The sequence below is a fragment of the Adelges cooleyi genome, unplaced genomic scaffold (assembly GCF_023614345.1).
Source record: "Adelges cooleyi isolate 19-005CV unplaced genomic scaffold, UGA_ACOO_1.1 ACOO_flye_CR_arks_rails_tigmint_CR_PRNA_23, whole genome shotgun sequence".
In the NCBI taxonomy this organism is placed as follows: domain Eukaryota; kingdom Metazoa; phylum Arthropoda; class Insecta; order Hemiptera; family Adelgidae; genus Adelges; species Adelges cooleyi.
In genome coordinates, this window is record NW_026095893.1 from 5593797 (window position 1) to 5614400 (window position 20604).

Below are 20604 nucleotides of genomic sequence, written 5' to 3' on the forward strand. Positions count from 1 at the left end.
TACAGAAATATCGCAAAGTGCGATTATTTCAATGTGCAATTGTGGTAAATAGTATAACGTATTTTATGTTTATTACACTGAAAATTCAAAAAGTGGACTAATCTAGTTACTGCAATAAGCCTTATTTATATCTGTAAAAAATAACCGATGGAGAGTAATTAATACAAAAGTTCTAAATCTATTTGTCAGGCTAGCATTACTTAAAGGTACTTAAAATGTAATAATTTGCTCTGTTAAGTAGCAAAATAATAAAAAATGTTCATTTATTTTAATAAATAATACAATTCTTTTCTTCCACAAATAATCTACTAAATATGATTTAGGATAGGCTAAACATCTGAAATGCTAACTTACTGCTTTCAGTAATACTGTGATACTAATTTGGTGCAAAAACCAAAAGGTACCCATAATTTTTTAAACTTGAATTGGAGTTGAAAACCAAAAGTATAGATTAATATATATTTTTTTATTAATTTTAAAGTCAGTTTTAATAATTATTATTTAGTTAAGCCTATATTGTTTAATAATAAAAAAACTGATGCCGGGTTGTATCAATTATTTACACAGAGATAAACTAGTTTAACTAGAGTTAAAATAAATTCTGTTGCATAAACCATGTTTTAAATTTTATCTGTTGTTAAAAATGTACTCTATCACGAGTTAAATTAGAGGGTCATTTGTCGCTATGTAAAAATATATGTATAGTTAAATTTTGTTATCAATGTTTTGTGTTAAAGTGGTGAAAATGGAAATGTGCGTAATCAGTGTATCATTGATTAGACCCTGTTTGATAATAATATTAACGCCTACTGCTGATACCATTTATTCGATAACCGGTATACAGGTAACCTGAATATAAAACAACGTTTGAGCAACACTTGTAAATTTAACACATGTTAATTTAACAAAAGTTAGTTTATTATGGTAGTAAATAATTTACCAATAGATAACGACAAGTTTGGTGCAACCGGGCATAAGTATTATACAATTAAATTAAGATTTTAGTAATTATTTTTTCGATGTATAACAACAAAACGCCAAATCTAAATTAACGTAGATTAAAAATAAAGTTCGGAAAAAATAATGGCCCTTAGTGATTTTTATGAATTTTTATTTGAATTATAGTTATAACATCATAAACCTATAATCAATTATTATAAATAGGTCCATGTATAACATGTTATTGAAACGGAATTACTTTCAAAATTGTACGTTACTTTTTAATTTTTATCGGTGTATAATTTCGACTCTTGGTTCGGATTTGTTATCTTTTTATTTAAAAAATTGACTATTAATTATAGTAATTAAAAATCATTAATATCTTCTAAGTGGGAGTCTTAAATTCTATTTCTGTTTATTTATCATTTGAAATTTCGAAAATAAAATTTGGTTTTTTACAGAAATAAATAAATACATGTCTATTATTCGGAAGTAATTAATTTATGTTAGTCGAGAACAAGTTTCTCAGGAATATAATAGTTTTTATTTAAGGTTTTTTACTTCTTAGTACTTTGTATTTACCATTACCGGATTAAATTTGAAAGTTAGCCGCTTTAATCGCCCTCTTAAAGGAAAGAAAATTGTCTATGTTGTGTACTTTCAGATCTTTTTTACCTCCCCCATTCAATCAACGTTCTGTTCTATATAACTTTTAAGTTTCTTTATACTTTATATTTTAGTTTTGTCTCTTTTTTCTTTGTAATACACAGACAACTTTTCGGGTAATGGTAATAAATAGTGAGTGAACAATAAAATTAGGGGGGAAATATGACGCATTATAATATTTAAGCTAATTTAACCTTCTCGAAATTATGCTAAAAAAGTGTTTAAATTACGGATGGTTCGGCTTTTGTAGCTAATTATTTTCTGAATTTTTGACGGTTTTTACAATTGCACACGTAGAGAGCATTCCCTTCCTCGTTTTCTGCCAAGTGCCATTGTCAAAACGGGTAGAAGCTAGCAGCTACCATCGGGGCACAATGATAAATTAGCACTGTTGTTTATGGTGTTTAATTAGTGAAGCTCCTTGCAAAAAACATCATTCGTCTTTATGGTTTTTCGCACTCCTTATACACGATTACTATAACACAAGTACAACAACAATAATACCATTAGTTGTAACCTTTTAAGTGCAACGATAGATTAGTAGCAATAGAAATATTGCCATAAATTAATCGTGTATATTTAAATCAAAAGTCTAGTGACTTTTTAAAATATCCATATTCACAATAATTTTGTATAATATTAAAAATAATAAATGTTAACATATTGTAATTAATGTTAACAGTAGCTATAAAAAGATGTAAGTAATTGATTATAGGGACATTTAGGAAGAGGGGCTTAGTATTCCTGTTAAAATGAGCACGCTAGAATTGTTTTGCGTTGTATGAAACAGTTTATTGTTAGTGCTTAAGCACCACCAATTTTTTTTAGAAAAACTGCGTCCTTGCAATGAGTTCATAGATGTGATGTAGATTAATTTAAAAATCTGTAGCTTTAGTTCTTATAAATCTTGTAGTACCCGTGTACCTTTATTTCTTATCGTAACATTTTGGGTAAAAAAGTACTAGTGGCCTCTGGTGCCAGGTAGTCAATATTTTTCATTCGAGTTGCCTCCCAAGGCTATACGTATTTCCTCCCAACGATCCCTTTTAAACTAGGCAAACTTAATAACATATAAGTATTAGTTTTTTTATAGCTTCACATACCTACTTGCTGCTTGCCATCTGCATACTACCTTACATTATTTTAGAGTAATTAATCATAGTGTAAATTTTTTACAAAATTGCCCCTACTAAATAAAAATTAAAATCAAATACCACGCATCACTGCTTTATAAATATAAATACTAGCATAATAACATTGATATCATTATTAAAAAAAATATGAATACATATTTTTTGAAATCAGATAACGATATTCTTGGGAGTTAATTCAGAAAAAAAAATGTATTACCTGGCACGGGAGGCAACTAGTATTTTACAACCTAAAGATAACAATAAGGAAGAGAGACAATTCGTTGCGTTCGTTTCACCATTGTATGGATTCCTGAAAATAAAAAACCAAACAGACTTAAAATGTAAATACAATAAGATACAAATTATTTTTTGGCTGAAAATATGTATACAGGTATCGAAAAAAACACAGTTTTTCTCGTGTATAATGAAGTGGGCGACGAACAGTTAGGGTTGACTGTGGGCAGAAACATACAGCTGCATTACAATGACATGGAACCCCAAGAAGACCACAACAACACATTTATATTTGAATATCAAGTCAATGATGGACAGTAAGTATATTGAACGCTATACTGACGATTAGGTCGAACTGATAATTTTCCTAAAGGATTTCCTTTTATTATTCCTGTGTAGATCATTTTATGCCAAATGTTGCTTCTAACCCTTAATTATCGAAAAAAACACGCCTATTTATTGAAAGATACATACAAATGACACTAAATAAGCATTTTAATAATCATATAAAAAAAGTTTCAGTCTACTTTAGCCTAACGGCTAAAATGATAAAACATGGAATATGCTTTATCGTGCTGGCTCCTGTTAATGATTATTTCTGATCTATAATCTCATTACGATTTATGATGATAATATAGTCTTAACTATGTGTTTTGGCCGAACGTTTACATTAAGACAACGACTCGTTATTATTTCGATGGCATCTTATATGTTATTAAACGTTTAAAGTAGGGGCGCTACTTTAGTATCGCTATTTAGTGTCGTTTTCGGGCTGGGCGGACAAGGCTAAAGCATGTTCTATGCTAAAATGTGTATACGTCGTTTTACATTTCAGGTGGCATACATTGTCTTTCAGCGTGAAAGGAAATTCAGTTACGATGATTTTAGACTGCGAACAACAAGATACGCAAGAATTAAAAAGAAACACTACAATAAGCAAGTTAGGAATTACTCTGGTCGGTCAACAGCTCGATGAGAGGTTTTTTTCGGTATGAAATGCATAAACTTAAATATTTATAAATATTAATAAGGAAAAACCGAACATAAAATATATTATACCAATACATTTTACATGATCCTTATAATTCAACTACATAATTTATGTGAAGAGTTAAAGCCTTCGAACAGGAGTTTACCATTATATTTATACCTGACTTCGGCAAGAGACATAAAATTTTCATTTATGTATCATAATATGATGATGAATATTATTATTGTAGTATAACAGAATATGAGTGTTTGATCTATAAAATCGAATATTCAGTCGTAATTTGTTGATAAGTAATAATTTTGCGCTGAGAAAACGGACGCTATAAACTCCAATAAAATAAGTAATAACAAATCGACTAACATACTAAAAAAAATCACCCCCTCCCTCCCTACTCGGGACAATTAAAATACCTTGTTTCCAGAAAACGACCAACGTCTATAAAAGTATTTAGTTGTATTTCAAAAGCGAATAGCGCATAACAACGCCACAAGGGGCTTGCCAACATTAGTACACGTTATTTACTTCAGTGAGCATTTCAAACAATAACATTTGAATAGCAGCTATGTATTGTATAGGCCGCGTAAAGTCCCGAATGATTATAGATTATAATATTTGCTATTTCCTCAATTACCTATTAATTTTCCAATCTGACAAATTAATGAAAGCGTTTTGACGCTAGCTGTTGTGGTAAATACTACCGTAATTGGGCAGAACCGAGTTAGATCCACAAAATACACATTGATTTGAAGAACTTGTTACAGCTAGGGTTGCCTAACCGTTAGCCAAAATTATTATTACTAAATGGACTATGAGCATCGTGAATAGCGTAGTTTTGAGCGATGGTAACAAGCAGTAATTGCTTATATTGTTTATAATTGATTTATTTGTAAAGACTAAGGTGACATGATAAAGTCAATAATTTAATAAAACCATTTATTAAAACAAAACATAATTCTGCGAGGCTAGGTATTAATAATTGGGAAAGTTCACATTTACTTTTTACTAACTAATAATAATAACTTCAAACTTAATAAGTCACTTTGAAACTGTTCTAACTTATCAGTTTAACGAGTTATTTTTTTCATTTTTCATGCATTATAACTTTAACAAGTCGTTATTCAAAAACATAAAATTTACCCTGAAAATTGATTTATTTATACTTAACTGTATATCATAAAAATTGCTTAAAAAACAACGTTACAAGCATTGGCTTGAGTTTTTCCAAAGTGTTAAATGTCTTGTAAAAACCCATAATTACAGACTGAGATGAAAATATATTAGTCAATTTTAATAATTTATCTAAAAACTTTGATTTAGTTACTAATTTTTTCAAACCGTTTGTAATTTATCCGACCGATTGTTGAATCATTTTATTTTGTAGATATAAATAAAATGAGTGTAACAATAATTATAATCATCATTTATAATATTGTTAAATAACATACTTTAAAATAACGACGTAAAAAATCATCAGGTGACAGGCATAAAATAATCTGTACACAAACAATTCTAACACCTAGCAGCATTAATACACGTATAGTGAATTTTAGTTTAAATATAAAAACGGAAATAAAAAACATAAAGAACACAAATAGGCATTTTTTCAGGTTAGCTCAGAAGTGACTACACTTCAATATTTAAAAGTTATAAAATACTCGGTGCGCTTATTTTTAAAAATCTTATATATGAAAAAATGGAACATTTCACAGTTGGAAATTATAAAATGTTTTTTATACCCAGGCTAATGAACAAAGAGAAACGGTGTTTATTATTACCATTTTTTTACTTTTTAAGGTAGATAATGTCATCGTACATTATGTTAAAGGTTTTGAAACTGTTTTCTAAAATAATTATTGAGCCCCCTTACTAGTATGAATATTTTTAATTTCATACTACTTTAGAAACACACACGAATACGCGTTTCTAGCGTGATGTGAAAAAACGAATAAATAAAACCTAAAATGTTATTAAACTAATTTTAGACTATCTATGTTTTTTGCTCTTATTATGTGGTCATTGAGATTTTGTCTAATTAGAGCATTCATAAACGTTTTAGGGTGATATTCAAGAGTTAAAGTTTTATTCGACACCAGATGCTGCTTATGATTTTTGTACCAATCCTCCCAACAATAGTTGCAATAAAACAAGCATCGTTGATAACAATTTAGACAATTCCGAGATAACCGATGAAATCGATAAATATCCTACAACTTCTTATTCGTCTAACTTAGATACCCTTGTGAGTATTATTTGATAATTAACTTGAACTCGGATGTACAAAACGTAAGACCAAAATTTATTTTAGATGAATAACTCGATAATTCCAAATTATGCAAACAAAAATTATTCAATTTCCTCCAAAAATCGTATACTATCTGAATCTGTCTGTATTCCAGCAGTTCGTGGATATCCGGGTCCACCTGGAGAATCAGGGGTAAGTCGATACAATGTATAAATAAAAATTTAATATTTTGCAAAATTCGATTTTTGAATTTGTATACGTCTATCAGTTTTTTTTAATCGTGTTTTGTAAATAAACAAATAAAAAGCCTTTTCGATAATGTTGACAAACTAAATTGTATTTTATCATTATCCACATATTTGTACTCTAGCCACAAGGCCCAAAAGGAGATCCCGGTCGTGACGGTATAGACGGATTTACTGGCGTCCAAGGCCCTCCAGGGCATGTGTTTCTAATACCAGTACGTACCACATAGTCAAAGCTAGTAATTGACTATTCCCAAAAGAAGCTGTTTTAAAAATATCTTTTTCATTTTAGTTGAATCAGAATCAAGGAGAAAAAGGTCCCGACAACCAAGTCGAAATGTTTAAACAAATGCTTTCACAACACATGGTGAGGCTCTGTTGGGTTTTTAAAAAAATGCCACGCTTACTTTTCCAATACACGTCACAGCAATCTAATATAGCTTTTTTTCAGATGTCAATGCGAGGAAGTGATGGACCAATGGGTATGACAGGCGTCGTCGGACCTGAAGGTTAGTTATTAAATAAAATTTTACTAATTTTCACATTTTTGTAACAATAAATAACGAAAGCTTATCAAAGGACCTCCTGGCCCCGAGGGGTTGAAAGGCGATTCAGGAGAACAGGGCGAACAAGTACGATTACTTATTGATTTTTTTAATCATCACTTATGTATAAATATATGAACGGTATAATGTTTAGGGACCAAGAGGTGCTCGAGGAATGACTGGACCCCCAGGTTAGTAGTTTTGTAGGAATTGATACATTTTAATTTTGTTATAATAATTTTTACTTGATAGTTATTATTTATTAGGCTTAAATTTTGTATAATTTAACTCGCATTATTAAAACATTGTTTGTCAAATAATTTCGTTAAAGAAATAAGAATGTTACTTAGTATTTTATTATTAAGATCCGCATCAAAACTAAAATTATTTATTTTTATAATTGTATTATTGCAGCTTTACTTAATTGAGTTGAATACACCTTAATTAAACAATATGAAATTAGAAAGAACTTACATACTAAGAGATTGCTTTTTATTTTAAAATTAAAACACGTTAATATAATAGCTTCATTTCTTTGATTATTTAATTTTTCATTTTAGAATCTCAACCTCACTACTTGGGAAAATGTTTTTATGACAACATCATTTCTACGACCGTCGTATTTTCATATTCCGACAGTCGACACAATGTTTAAATTAAAAACTATATTATTGTATATTTTTATTTAGTGTCCATGAAAACACAAATTTAGTTCATTTTCTTAGTTAATATTATTACAAGGGTTTTAACGAATAGGTCATCTTATTGCATTAGTTTAAAAAAACAATACCCTAAACAAACTTAAAATAATCTCTTATTATAATTTAAATATATTTTGTGATTTGACAACTTATTATTTTATTATTAACCTGACTTTCACAGGTCGTGATGGTCACAGAGGTAGATCGGGTAGAGATGGAGAACGAGGAGTGACTGGACCACCTGGCGTAAAAGGAGAACCTGGTGTCCAAGGAGCCATAGGTAAAATTAAAACACTATAATAATACAAGTATAATTATATTGTATTATATTGTACGAACCGCTGCGTACTTTTCTCTGAAATGATGTAGACTAAGGTTCCCTATTAAGTTCTTATATTTGATTTTACTTTTTAATTATCATTTTTTACAAAAACATCATACCCATATAATATGTTTAAATTTCTCCCCTACACTATAATAATAGACCTTTAGAAAGTATAAAGATCTATATCTAATTATTTAAATATTTCTATGTATTCATTTCTAATATAATTTTTTTTTCGTATACATTTTATTTTTTCTTTACTCTTTTTTGGTTGACAATACACATATAACTTAATGCATTATTAGTAGTCTTCATAAATGGTACACAATACACATACATATTAATTCAAAAAATGTTTGCAAAATAAATGACAACTGTAAACAATAATTTATAATTATAAATAGTAATTAAATTTGTTCATGTGTATTTTTGTTTTTTTAAGGATTAACCGGAGAAAAAGGAGATCGTGGTTTTCCGGGTAAACATTTTATATTAAAATACATTTTACAATTGGTATTATTATTTTAATATTTTACCCCAAATTTTCAAGAAAATACATTAGGCCGCTAGTCAAATAGTTAATATAGAAAAACACCTAACTTTTGAATATCTCCAAAGTTAGGTTTTTTTGTTGTAAAAGTCATCATTTGTATTTTTACAACTAATCAGCAATTTTAATTTTGTTTATCATGGTAGTATTTTCTATAATTTACGATTTACATACTAATACTTTGTAAAACGGGACATTTTTTAATTCATGATTGTAAAGGTCAAGTTGGTGCTACTGGTCCTCGTGGCAATGATGGACCTCGAGGGGATGAGGGTCCTCAAGGCATAGCTGGTTTACCCGGAGAAATGGTAAGGGCTTACTTTTATCCTTTAAAAATATATAAGTAGAAAAAATTCGATAGTTATAAAAACAAATTAAAATTAAAAAACATCACAGTATATAAGACAACGTTGAAAGTATATATTTTCTCTCTCTTAAAGTATTATTTAAGTCACTTCTACCCTGTTGTTATCTAACCACTTCAACATATATTAAGTTCTTCTATTAGATAAAGTTAACTCGATTCAGGAATATCTATTATTTTTAAATTTATTTTATTTTCTAGAATTTGTGAGTATTAAAAAACATGTAGGTTAATTAAATTCATATGGAGAAACTAAATACAAATATTTTTATTTTATAACTAAACCCTCAGATTTGTACACAGCACAGGTTATGTACTAAATGCCAATAGAGGAGATACTTGATGACATACAAAAAAAAAATCGATAATTGTGTTTTTTTGCATTACATTTTATAAATGGTACATTGGGCTGAATCAAACAAAAAAATATTTTGCTTCTCTCTAAATCGTTTTTATTTGTCAAAATAAGTAATTTGTTCTTGGACAACTCTAAGTAGTTCGTATAGAGCTAATTATTTGATAATTAAGAGATTCCTATTGATTTTAAACACACATACATATAGGAACAATATACCTAGGATTTTCGAATCGGTAATGACACGGTAACTGTAGAATTGTCGATAACATTTTCACGTGGTTGTTTAACGATGCAACTCACATACATTTTCGGTTAAATTGTTAATAATGTTCAGAGATAATAAGCTTTCGATGAAACAACGTATTATACTTAGCGACTGGCAGACTAATCAGCATTCATGTAGGGGTTGCACATAGGCATTCGTTTTACAGGTAATCCAATTCAATGGTTGTATACTCGTCGCGTTACATACAATTTGTTTAAGTTGTTCGCTTTCAATTTGTAGAATAAATTATATATTATATATATATATATATGTGTGTGTGTGTTGCATTTGTGTTTATTAAAATATTACAGTCATTTTCTGACTCAATGAGTACCTAACTCTCAGTGATAATCATCGTTGAAAGTCTACCGTCACTGTCAACGGTAATGTTAAATTGTATTACAAACTTTGTCTATACTCACATATTATATTATCATACTCTTGATGAATAATTTAAGTCACAAGACATGTATCACAGTATTACAACTGTTTCATTCGTAGAAGTTTACATGAACGCTCAAACAGATGTTATTTGTAATTAAATAATTACTATGAACGTTGTATAGAAACAATATCACCCCGTATTTAATCTATGTAAATTCTGTACAGTAAGTACAAAATACATGTTATTACTCTAAATTTTGATTTTAATCGTGATGTTATAAATGACTCAAGTATAAAACTACTTACAAAATATTTCATTATAACTTACATCCATTCAACCCTCGCGTATATTTTAAAGGATATTAGGACAATATTACTCATTCCAATCAATAAGCGTAATTAAACAAAATAATTATTTTTTAATCTAGTAGGTAAAAGAAAATGTATAAATATCTGTGCCTTTTTTTGGTGACAAAGTTTACTCGTATTTCAATCACATATTATCACTTGTAGGTATACAGCTAATATAAAACATATCAATAAATAAATACTAAGTATCAGTTAAGATCTAAGCACAATAAACGATTATTTGTCAATAATTTTAGGGTCCCAGAGGTTTTTCTGGCTCTCGGGGATTTCCTGGCTTACCAGGCCCACCAGGAATAGCTGGAGCTGAAGGTCCAGCAGGTAACAACACTAAGATTTAAATAATATCTAACGACTTTTTAAAACTTTTCTATGTTGACATTCTTTCAAATCAAATGTTTCATTAGTGTGGTGTAACCTGTTTAATAATTAAATATTTCGTTGACTTTATAAAATACAATTTTGTAGTATTTTAGTTCAGTAATATTTTAATAATAAATTAATATTGAGAGTTCTATATACAATTAAAACAACTCAATACTAAATTTATTTTATTGATTTTTAGGTCCAAAAGGAAATACTGGAAACACAGGTATACGTTATATTATATTTAATATGAGCATATTAATTAATAAATACTAATTTCTATTAGTCTAATAATAAGTATAATTTATAATGTCTTGCTGATCGTCGTCATAGATTAACCGTAATTTTGTTCATAAACTTCTATCTGGTGCAATCGATTCCCCATCTTTGTTAATGCTGCTCAACTTTAGAGTCCAGTCTCGTTCAACTCGATTTCATGCCCCTTTTGTTGTCCCTTTTTCATCCACTAATTATTCCTTTAACTCCCCTATATCTCGTCTCATGCGTATTGCTAACGAGGACTCATCGTTTTCAATGTCTTAAATTGTATAGCTTTATTTTAATATTACTTCTTTTTGTAAATAAATATAAATATTACTGTAAATTTTGTTTTGGGCACTTGTGCCTGTTAAGTAGATAAATAAATAAATAATGAAAGCAAAAAAATTTTCAAAATCATACCAATTTAGTAGGGAATTATTTTGTTTATTAAGAGGATGCCTCACTAATTTATTAAGTATTGATAACAATCGATTCTTCATAAAATCTTAATATAAAGCTAAAAAATAGTGTTTACTTATTCAAATAGTGATGAAGATTCTTTTTATTGTATTAGTAAATATTTTTTTTACATTCTATCAAATCTACGTCTATAAGACTAATTCCAATTTTTCCCCAAAAACCTATTGTTATATTTCAATGTGTTTATTCAGTAGACATACGATAATAATCTGTATGGTTTTTTTTTTTGACACCAATTTTGGAGAAAAAAATAAACTTAATTCGCCAATCGCCAATATTAATTTATGTACTATTTTGTTTAAAACGCTTTTTTTAATTATATTTCTAACAATACATATTTCAATTATCAAGCTTTAAATGCAATATATTGTTCATGTCTGCGTTTACTATCGACTTGATATTTTTTAAAATACGAAAGTTATATATTACTTCACAAATTGTTTATTGCACTGATGACATTATAATAAATACAATAGTTATTACAAATTAAAAACACTACCATCTTGTATAGAATAATAACTAATGATGTGTTATGCTTAAGTTATTTGACTGTATACACTATAATATTTTTTTTTACCAAAATAATTAAATAAACATATTAAAATTAAGTCTTTTCGTATTTTTAGGGAATCCGGGCCCTCCCGGACAAGTAGGTCCGCCTGGTCCTACAGGCACTATTGGAGCACCTGGAGTGTTAGGGCCGCCAGGAATAATAGGTAGGTAATGTAATTAAATATGTATTTTACTATGAAATGTTAAAACAACAATAAATTACTGTGGTCGTATTTACAAAAATAGTATTTATCTTTCAGGTCCTCCAGGAAAACCAGGGTAAGTTAGGAATTCGTTTTTTTGAAAAATCTATTTTTTATTACCAAGTTTAATAAGTTTTAATTATTTTATTTCTTGTTTTTGTAATCTAACTTCATAATTTATTGCTTAACATTTTAATTATGCTAAAAAAGAGAAAATTGACACCTGATCTGTTTATTTACAAAACTTAATTACCTCATTTTTGTTCTAACAATTCAATAACAATGTACAAGTTTATAAGTCATTTCACAACATTTTAAATTAAAAATAAAACACCCCTTTTTCTTACTGTAAATTTTTGGAAAAAAAAGTATTTTGAAGAAGGTACATTTATTGTCTGAAATGATATAATTTTTTTAATTAAGAGCGAAAAGTTGGGGCGGGATTTCGTATTTCTAATTTGTTTTTCGGGGAAGATGCATTTGATGTTATAACAATTGTATTGAAAATTAATAGCAGTAGAGAGTATTCACAACGATACTTATTAACTGGATTGAAGAATAAGGATTTGTTTCATAAAAATATTCGTATTCATCCAGGGTGAGCTTGGACACATACAAATAATACCCAATAGAATGAACAAAAAACACATTATTATTGCCTAACTCTAATTAACCGATTAACTGTACAAATAAAACATTTTACTGTAAAGTGCATTATATCGGGTAGGTTACCAGGTTTACCAGGAGCAGACGGGGCACCTGGCCATCCAGGAAATACAGGTAATCATTAATACTTAACAAGATAAATTTTGAAGTTGTAGAAATAGTGCAATACACGTATAAGTATTTAATTAACAGGGCCCGTTGGGGCAAAAGGAGACAATGGTCTACCAGGAGTAGCAGGCCCAGTTGGCTTTTCGGGAGCACGTGGAGTAAAAGGGGATATTGGTGTTCGAGGAGTTGCGGGGGATAAAGGTATACAAAATAAATAAACATAAAATTTGACACTAAAATTAGTGAACTCATCTAAACTAATATCTGATATAATATTATTCAGGAGACAAAGGAGAACGAGGAGCTGATGGCGAAAAAGGAGATCAAGGAATTAAAGGTTTGTAGCATTGAAACGGTAATTGTACTTAATTATTTAACAGTTATAATAAAAAACTAAAATAATTAGTTATATGATAATAATTTAAAATGTTTTTCAAGATTAAATCGTTAGTACAAATTTAGACAAAACTATAATATGAAAATTTAAATAATTTTTAAAATACCTCTTCAGTTCAGCATAGATGCCAAAACATATTATATTGATAGTAAAAAATATTAAATTTGATAATAGAAGCTATTGAGTCAAACACAATTATTTCGAATGAAATTTTGTCCATCAAAACAAACAACTAAAGTTGTTACTAAATGATTTAACACTTAACTACTCAGCAATTATTGCTACTTGCCAGTTACTTGAAAGTTGAATGTAATTCATTAATATTCAAAACAATTCATTACCTTTTAGTGTGTATCGCACATATAAATTGTACACAAAACGGATAATCCTCCACGGACGAGGAGGAATTGAGTATCGAGACCTAAATATCTATTTAGATGATGATGGAATGTTGATATTAAACAAGAGTCATATATAATGACAACTATCTATAGCAAAATTACAAATTTGAATAGAAAATCATTATGGCATTCCAAATAATATTCAATCAATATTAAATTGTATTATACTCCCACGTTTTACATGAATCACAATTGAACAACCTTTGACGTCTATTGGAGTTCCATTTCCTCAATAAAGGCATATATTTTCTAGGTGTATATGTAATGAAGGGACTAAATTCCAAGAGATTTATCCTCATAAAAAAATAAGTACTTAAAAAATATATATCTAATAAAAAATTATACAATTATTGTGGTTGAACCTTTTTTTTTTCGACTTCCTCGTTTTATACGAGTAATAAACTATAACAAATAAACAATAATATAATCTTAAATCACTTATTTTCTAATATTTGAAGCAAATCTATTTATTTTGATAAATTAAAATAAGTAAAATTTGTAATAAAAAATATAACAACAAGGTAAGTATTTGTCAGTTTTTTTAATCTAATGATTGGTTAACTTACAATCTATAAAAAAATTAGAAATTAGGTTTCTAAATCTATATGAAACATTATAATAACACAAAAATAATAATAATAACGCCTAGACATTTTTATCTTCATTTTTTCATATAACTTTAAGTTTATGACCAACAGCGAAAATAAAGTTTTTATATGTTGTTATAGGAGAGCCTGGATTGGTCGGTCCACCCGGTCTAGTGGGCATTGAAGGTCCTGAAGGACCAAAAGTAAATATGCAGCATAATATAAATTTCGATTAGAAGTAATATATTATTAATAAAAAAAACCCTAAAACCTTTTGGCAATAATATCAATTGGTTCAACATGATGATATGTTCAACATTTATAGAGTTTAAAACACATTAATTCTATACTACTAATTATTTTAGGGATCGGAAGGACCACATGGAGAAAGTGGTACCATAGGATCACCAGGTAATTGTTCTTTACATATAGGTATATTATTTTCTTACAATAACAGTTTAGCATAAAAAATATTACATCTTTTAAAGTAAATAGGGTTTATATTTATGTTCAAAACAAACAAAAGTCTTTTAATTTACAAGTCAAATTGTCTTTATTGTTTATAATAGTTAAATACGAAAAAAATTTAGTAAAATGTAAATTATATTTATTTAACTTTACTAATTGACTATAGCTATTGACTGTAGCTATTTTTTGTTTTTTTGGCTATTCGTATTTCGAAATAATTAACGAGATAAAAATGTACAGGAGAAAAAGGTAAACCAGGACCAAATGGCTTACCTGGATATCCAGGATCACCAGGCGAAAAAGGCGACAAAGGTAATTACGGGAAAGACGGTATGCCAGGGGAAAAAGGAGAGCGGGTAAGATATCATTATTAAATATAATTTAATTATATTACTTAAATTCAATAAAATCTAAAAAAAAAACTATGACTGGGCTGTGGCTAGACGCAATAATTAATTATTTGATTTAAACGATATTTCCTGTACATTAGGGTGGTCCAAAAAAATCAAACTTTTTTTTTTAGCTTTCTTTCACCGATATTCAAATTTCTCATGATGAAACAAAATTTTGTGAATTTTTTTAGTTTTTTAAAATGACTTTTAGGGGTGCCGGATCACCTTTTTTGAAAAATTGATTTTTCTTTTGGTTTTTTTTTCACATTTATTCGATTGTCAAATAAAAAAGTTCACCTTTACAGAAATATTTTGAATGATGTATACAACCCGAGGCAATTGTTTGCACAAAGAAAAAAAACGAATTTTCGTATCAAAGAACCAAAACAACGTAAAAAAAATTGGATATCATGACGAATCATTGGTCTAAAGTACTCTAAAAAAAATTATTTTTGTAAAACAATATATTGTAATTTATTCTTTGTATAATAACAAAGGAAAAACATAATAAACATTTGATAATATCTTTTTTCAACATATTCAAAAGAAAATTAAAAAAGAAAATAACAAAAAAAAAACTCATTCAATAATTTTTTCAAGAAAGTCAGTTCTAAGAGAAAGACAAATATATATCTATGCATATAATATATCTCGACATATATATCATTGTTCATATATTAATTTAATATTTTATACGGAATGAAAAATAAAATGAACAAAAAGCAATACAAATCATTCTTCTCCTTTAAGTATGGAAGATCGTGTCGACTGAGGGAATTTCTTTCGATGTGTTTCGATGATCTGTATGAGATATTGTTGTTGGTCTTTATGTTTCGTCAAGATACAATTAAAATCAGAAATCTATGCAATACCCCTCTTTGCCAAATCGTTAACGACCTTCAAAGTTTTTATTTTTTCTTGACCGTCAAGAAACACAGCGTCAGTCTGCCAGGAATCTGGGTATATCTCAGTAAATTTGAGAGAAATATCATTCATTGAAAACAAATTTCTACTGTTTTTAGTAATAAATCAGTTATTTTTTTTCTATTTAATATTACATTTGTTCACAGTGATGCGTTGCAGAGAGTTATCAGAATCTTTTTTTTCCATTGCAACAACAATTTCTCTTTTTTCATTCTCTGAAAGTCGAGGATCAAATAATGCTAATCCCGATAGCGTCTCAGTCAAGTACCACAAGTGTCCTGAACATTTTTGATAAGCAATCTCTGAAATTTTTCTATTTATCACTTTATATTCGACTAAGTTCTTCAACAACTCAAGATCATTAACTGGTGCATGAATTGGGCTTTGACAAGTGTACCAATTTTTTAAATAAATCCGAATAATAAAGACGTTGAACTGACGTAAGTTGTTTAAATCACTTTTTTTCAGTTTCAATTGTCCTCGGAAAAAATATAATTTCAAACAAATTAATAAATAAACCATTTTAGCCATCCATCTCGCACGATGATAAGCTCCAGGTGCAAGAATTTTTTTTTTTCCTTTTTCCTCATCTCTCAGAAAACACAAAGCTAATTGTAACACATTTCTCTATAATCATCACTTGTTTGAAAGATGAGTAATTGTTGTTTATTTTCTTTTTGAATTTTTTTTAAACATGTTGAAAAAAGATATTATCAAGTTTGTATTATGTTTTTCCTTTTTTATTATATGAAGGATAAATTAAAATATATTGTTTTACAAAAAAAATTTTTTTTTAGAGTACTTTAGACCAATGATTCGTCATGATATCCAACTTTTTTTACGTTTTTTTGGTTCTTTGATACGAAAATTCGTTTTTTTTCTTTGTGCAAAAAATTACCTCGGGTTGTACACATCATTCAAAGTATTTCTGTAAAGGTGAACTTTTTTATTTGACAATCGAATAAATGTGAAAAAAGAAACATTTTTTTTTTCAAAAAAGGGGATCGGCACACCTAAAAGTCATTTTAAAAATCTAAAAAAATTCACAAAATTTTGTTTCATCATGAGAAACTTGACTTTCGGTGGAAGAAAGCTGAAAAAAAAGTTTTTTTTCTTTTGGACCACCCTACTATACATAATACATCGTTCTTACACTAGTAACTTATAACAAACTTAACTATTTAGCAAAAACAAAATGTATTATACTTTATACTTATAATGATGTACTCTTTTTTTTAATGGACATTTTACTAATTATTTATTTTTTTAATGATTTTATTATTATGATTTTTTAAAAAAAAAATACCTTAAGTACTACTGAAAGATGGGTTGTAAGCAACGAATTTAATACTGAATAAATAATATTTTATGACTTTTAGGGTAACACTGGATTGCCAGGAGAGCGAGGAGAAATAGGACCCCGTGTAAGTATGCATAATATAATATGTTATTATGTTAATACATAGGAAGTAGCATTTATATATATATATATATTTATATTTGTTTCTTTTCATGTATTAGTATTTGGGATGATTTGGAGCAACTTTGCATTACTTGTAGTAAACTTTACCCATAATATTCTAAGTTCTAACGCTGTTCTTGTTAAAAATTCAGTGTATTTTTTTTTTTACTCAAACAAAATTGGAGGGTATGGAAAGACTTTTATATTATTTTAGCTCGTATACTTAAAATACTTCTTTTTGTTTAGCGCATATGATTTTCATTGAATTTCATAGGTACAGCCATTTATTTATTGTATTATACAACATTTTAAACCATAACTCTTTTAATAATAATCTTGGTTATATATGTGTTTACAAAATGAAGGTTTTATGTTAGTATAATATAATGCTCGTTTACGACTTTAGGGATTTAGAGGGACAAGAGGACGTGCAGGAGCTGAAGGAATTCCTGGACCCAAGGTATGTTAATTAAATTTGTTTTATGTATTATATAGAAATTATACAAATTTCTATTGGCTTAAAGTTAATTACTTACCAATCTGAAAACATATGTATTGTTAACTTAATAAATAATTTGGCTAAAGCTAGTAATGGAGCACGACTGGGACCCGTAAAAACAATTGTGTAAATCTTTGATATTTTAAGAATAATAAAAAACCAAACAAATTAAAACTGTCAAAATACAACTATGTTTGTGCGATTGACTAAAACAACAAATACGTGTATACTTTGAAGTTTTTAAATTTAACTAAACAACATTTATCCCAAGAACTTAAATTAAACCCGTTAAATCATAAATACGTTAACTTCTATTATTATTGTTAGAATTATAGTACCTAACCCGACATTACTATATAACAGTAAACAGTTAATTATTTTTGACAGGGTGATACTGGGCAACCTGGAACTACCGGCGCCCCAGGAGAACGAGGAATACCCGGTTTGTACCTTATAAACGTTATTGTATTTCGTATATCACTCATAATACTTTTTTTATAATTTTTACTAAAAAAATAACTCAATAGAAATTATCTATAAAACTCTAAAAAAAAAAGGATTCCTTAAAAGTGTTATGATTGGACTTGATTGAACAAATGAAACAGACCAAATGAGTTTATGACTAGTGTTTATTAACAGCTTCGTTTGCATAGGACAGGCGCGGACGGATTAAGAGGTTTCACCGGCCCATCCGGAGCTCCAGGTTCTCCAGGTAAAGATGGACTTCCAGGATTTCCCGGAGAAAGAGGTCCTCCAGTGAGTATATTTTTTAACAACAAAAATTACTACAACGGGCAACGATTATTAAAAAAGGTTTTGTTATGAATAATATTTTCGACTACTAATTGCAGGGTGATACGGGACCGATGGGCGTTACTGGCGTGCCTGGAGTAGTTGGACCACCAGGATCAACAGGCGAAGTTAGTATTTTACTCATGTGCAAACGATTTGGTGATTGAATGTTTATCATAAAATTAAAATTAAATCTCTAGGTAGGGTCTATAGGCGAATCAGGTCCTTCTGGACAACCTGGATTGCCAGGAGAAGCAGGAAGACCCGGCGATGCTGGTAAGACTTTAATATGTAATTCAACATAAGGTACTATAAAATATTTGCATACGCTTTAAGTCTTATAAATAATATGTTAATTATTATTGAATGACAATATAATATATAATATATATATATATCAATGTCATGTTTTCAAAATTTGTTTGAGGGGAGGGTTCCAAAATGTTATGAAAAAATGTAAACAATAATAAAAGCGAAAAATCCAGAAAACCCAGATTTAAATACCTGGATTTTAGTCGTATGCCTAATTTCTTCCTTTAAATGAGTATTCGCAGTTTTATTTTAAGATTGGTACTTGACAATACGCATATCTTAATCTTAGCAAACACAGTCAGAAGAATAAATATTTTTGTTACAGGAAAAGAAGGACTACCAGGGCCAGTCGGATTACCTGGTAAATCGGGAGAACCTGGTTCTCCGGGTTTACCAGGATTTCCAGGAGATAGAGGTAATTACCATTCAAATATTTGTTATAGTGCATATAAATTTAGCAACATTACAATAATACAACATAATTGAAAAACTGGCCATTTGTTACATTTTTAGGGCTGCCGGGAACACCTGGAGCAACTGGATTGAAAGGTTTGATTACTTTAGACTAGTTATTTTAACTGTTTTGTGTTCGGAAAAATATTTTAAACCGTTTTTAATTGGTATAAAGCATTATAAAGTAGTGCAATACATACACATGTTCACCAAGCTAATTCGAGAACGTGACTATTTTTATAACAAAACTGCAGAGAGCTCTAATATCATTGTGTTTAATCTCAAAAATACTATGTTAAACATATCTGAAGGTTATGATGTAATATGTAAACGTGTTTAGGAAAACGCTTGGGAATTAAGTAGTAAATATTTAATATTTAATATTCCCTAGATAATGTTCTCATTTAAGTATGGGGTTATCTTATAATATTCAAAACACGACTGTTTGGATAGATCTTAATATCGTATCTATTTATTTGCAACTGTCCAGAAATTTCTCAATTCAAATTTACATTAATCTCTTTTTAAAGTATCCTGCCAAGCCTCGCCTATTTATATTTATGTACCTATCTATTGAATATTAATTATTAAAACCCACCGAATATTACTTTTTTACAATTTTGATCTTTAAAAAGGCAAAAAAACGTGAAAGTTTCAGTGTTTCTTAAACTATTTAAATTTATTCGTAAATAACTAAAATTGTTAAAGCACATTCATTTTGAAAACAATACTACAAAACTATGATGTGTACTGTTGTGGGACAAATAGAATTGTAAAAAAAGGCACTAATAAATTAAAAAAAGAGCTGTCAACCCGAGAAGGGTTCAATCCCGAGATTAAACGGGTAGTTGGTCGTGCCCACTGTCCACTAATCAATGGTCCGCAGGAATATTGTGGCAAATAAACCCTATACTATCCATATATAATACAAAAAAGAAACTTGTGGAGTCTGATTTATAGATGGTACAACTTT

General features: G+C 28.6%; 1 protein-coding gene across 1 annotated transcript in view; it reads left to right on the plus strand.

The window, feature by feature from the left end:
• LOC126835398 (collagen alpha-1(V) chain-like) overlaps window positions 1-20604 on the plus strand; it is a 53144-nt gene that overhangs the window by 9360 nt on the left and 23180 nt on the right. Inside the window, exons 3-32 of the mRNA XM_050567967.1 lie at window positions 3130-3289; window positions 3808-3961; window positions 6020-6202; window positions 6269-6397; window positions 6576-6665; window positions 6743-6817; window positions 6902-6959; window positions 7030-7082; window positions 7150-7186; window positions 7878-7976; window positions 8464-8499; window positions 8791-8879; window positions 10548-10629; window positions 10874-10900; window positions 12042-12131; window positions 12228-12246; window positions 12898-12950; window positions 13029-13145; window positions 13228-13281; window positions 14471-14532; window positions 14695-14740; window positions 15038-15153; window positions 17493-17537; window positions 17982-18035; window positions 18462-18516; window positions 18733-18830; window positions 18926-18994; window positions 19067-19142; window positions 19504-19593; window positions 19692-19727. Coding sequence (XP_050423924.1) covers window positions 3130-3289; window positions 3808-3961; window positions 6020-6202; window positions 6269-6397; window positions 6576-6665; window positions 6743-6817; window positions 6902-6959; window positions 7030-7082; window positions 7150-7186; window positions 7878-7976; window positions 8464-8499; window positions 8791-8879; window positions 10548-10629; window positions 10874-10900; window positions 12042-12131; window positions 12228-12246; window positions 12898-12950; window positions 13029-13145; window positions 13228-13281; window positions 14471-14532; window positions 14695-14740; window positions 15038-15153; window positions 17493-17537; window positions 17982-18035; window positions 18462-18516; window positions 18733-18830; window positions 18926-18994; window positions 19067-19142; window positions 19504-19593; window positions 19692-19727 — 2352 coding nt within the window. The remainder of the gene's footprint in view (window positions 1-3129; window positions 3290-3807; window positions 3962-6019; window positions 6203-6268; window positions 6398-6575; window positions 6666-6742; window positions 6818-6901; window positions 6960-7029; window positions 7083-7149; window positions 7187-7877; window positions 7977-8463; window positions 8500-8790; window positions 8880-10547; window positions 10630-10873; window positions 10901-12041; window positions 12132-12227; window positions 12247-12897; window positions 12951-13028; window positions 13146-13227; window positions 13282-14470; window positions 14533-14694; window positions 14741-15037; window positions 15154-17492; window positions 17538-17981; window positions 18036-18461; window positions 18517-18732; window positions 18831-18925; window positions 18995-19066; window positions 19143-19503; window positions 19594-19691; window positions 19728-20604) is intronic.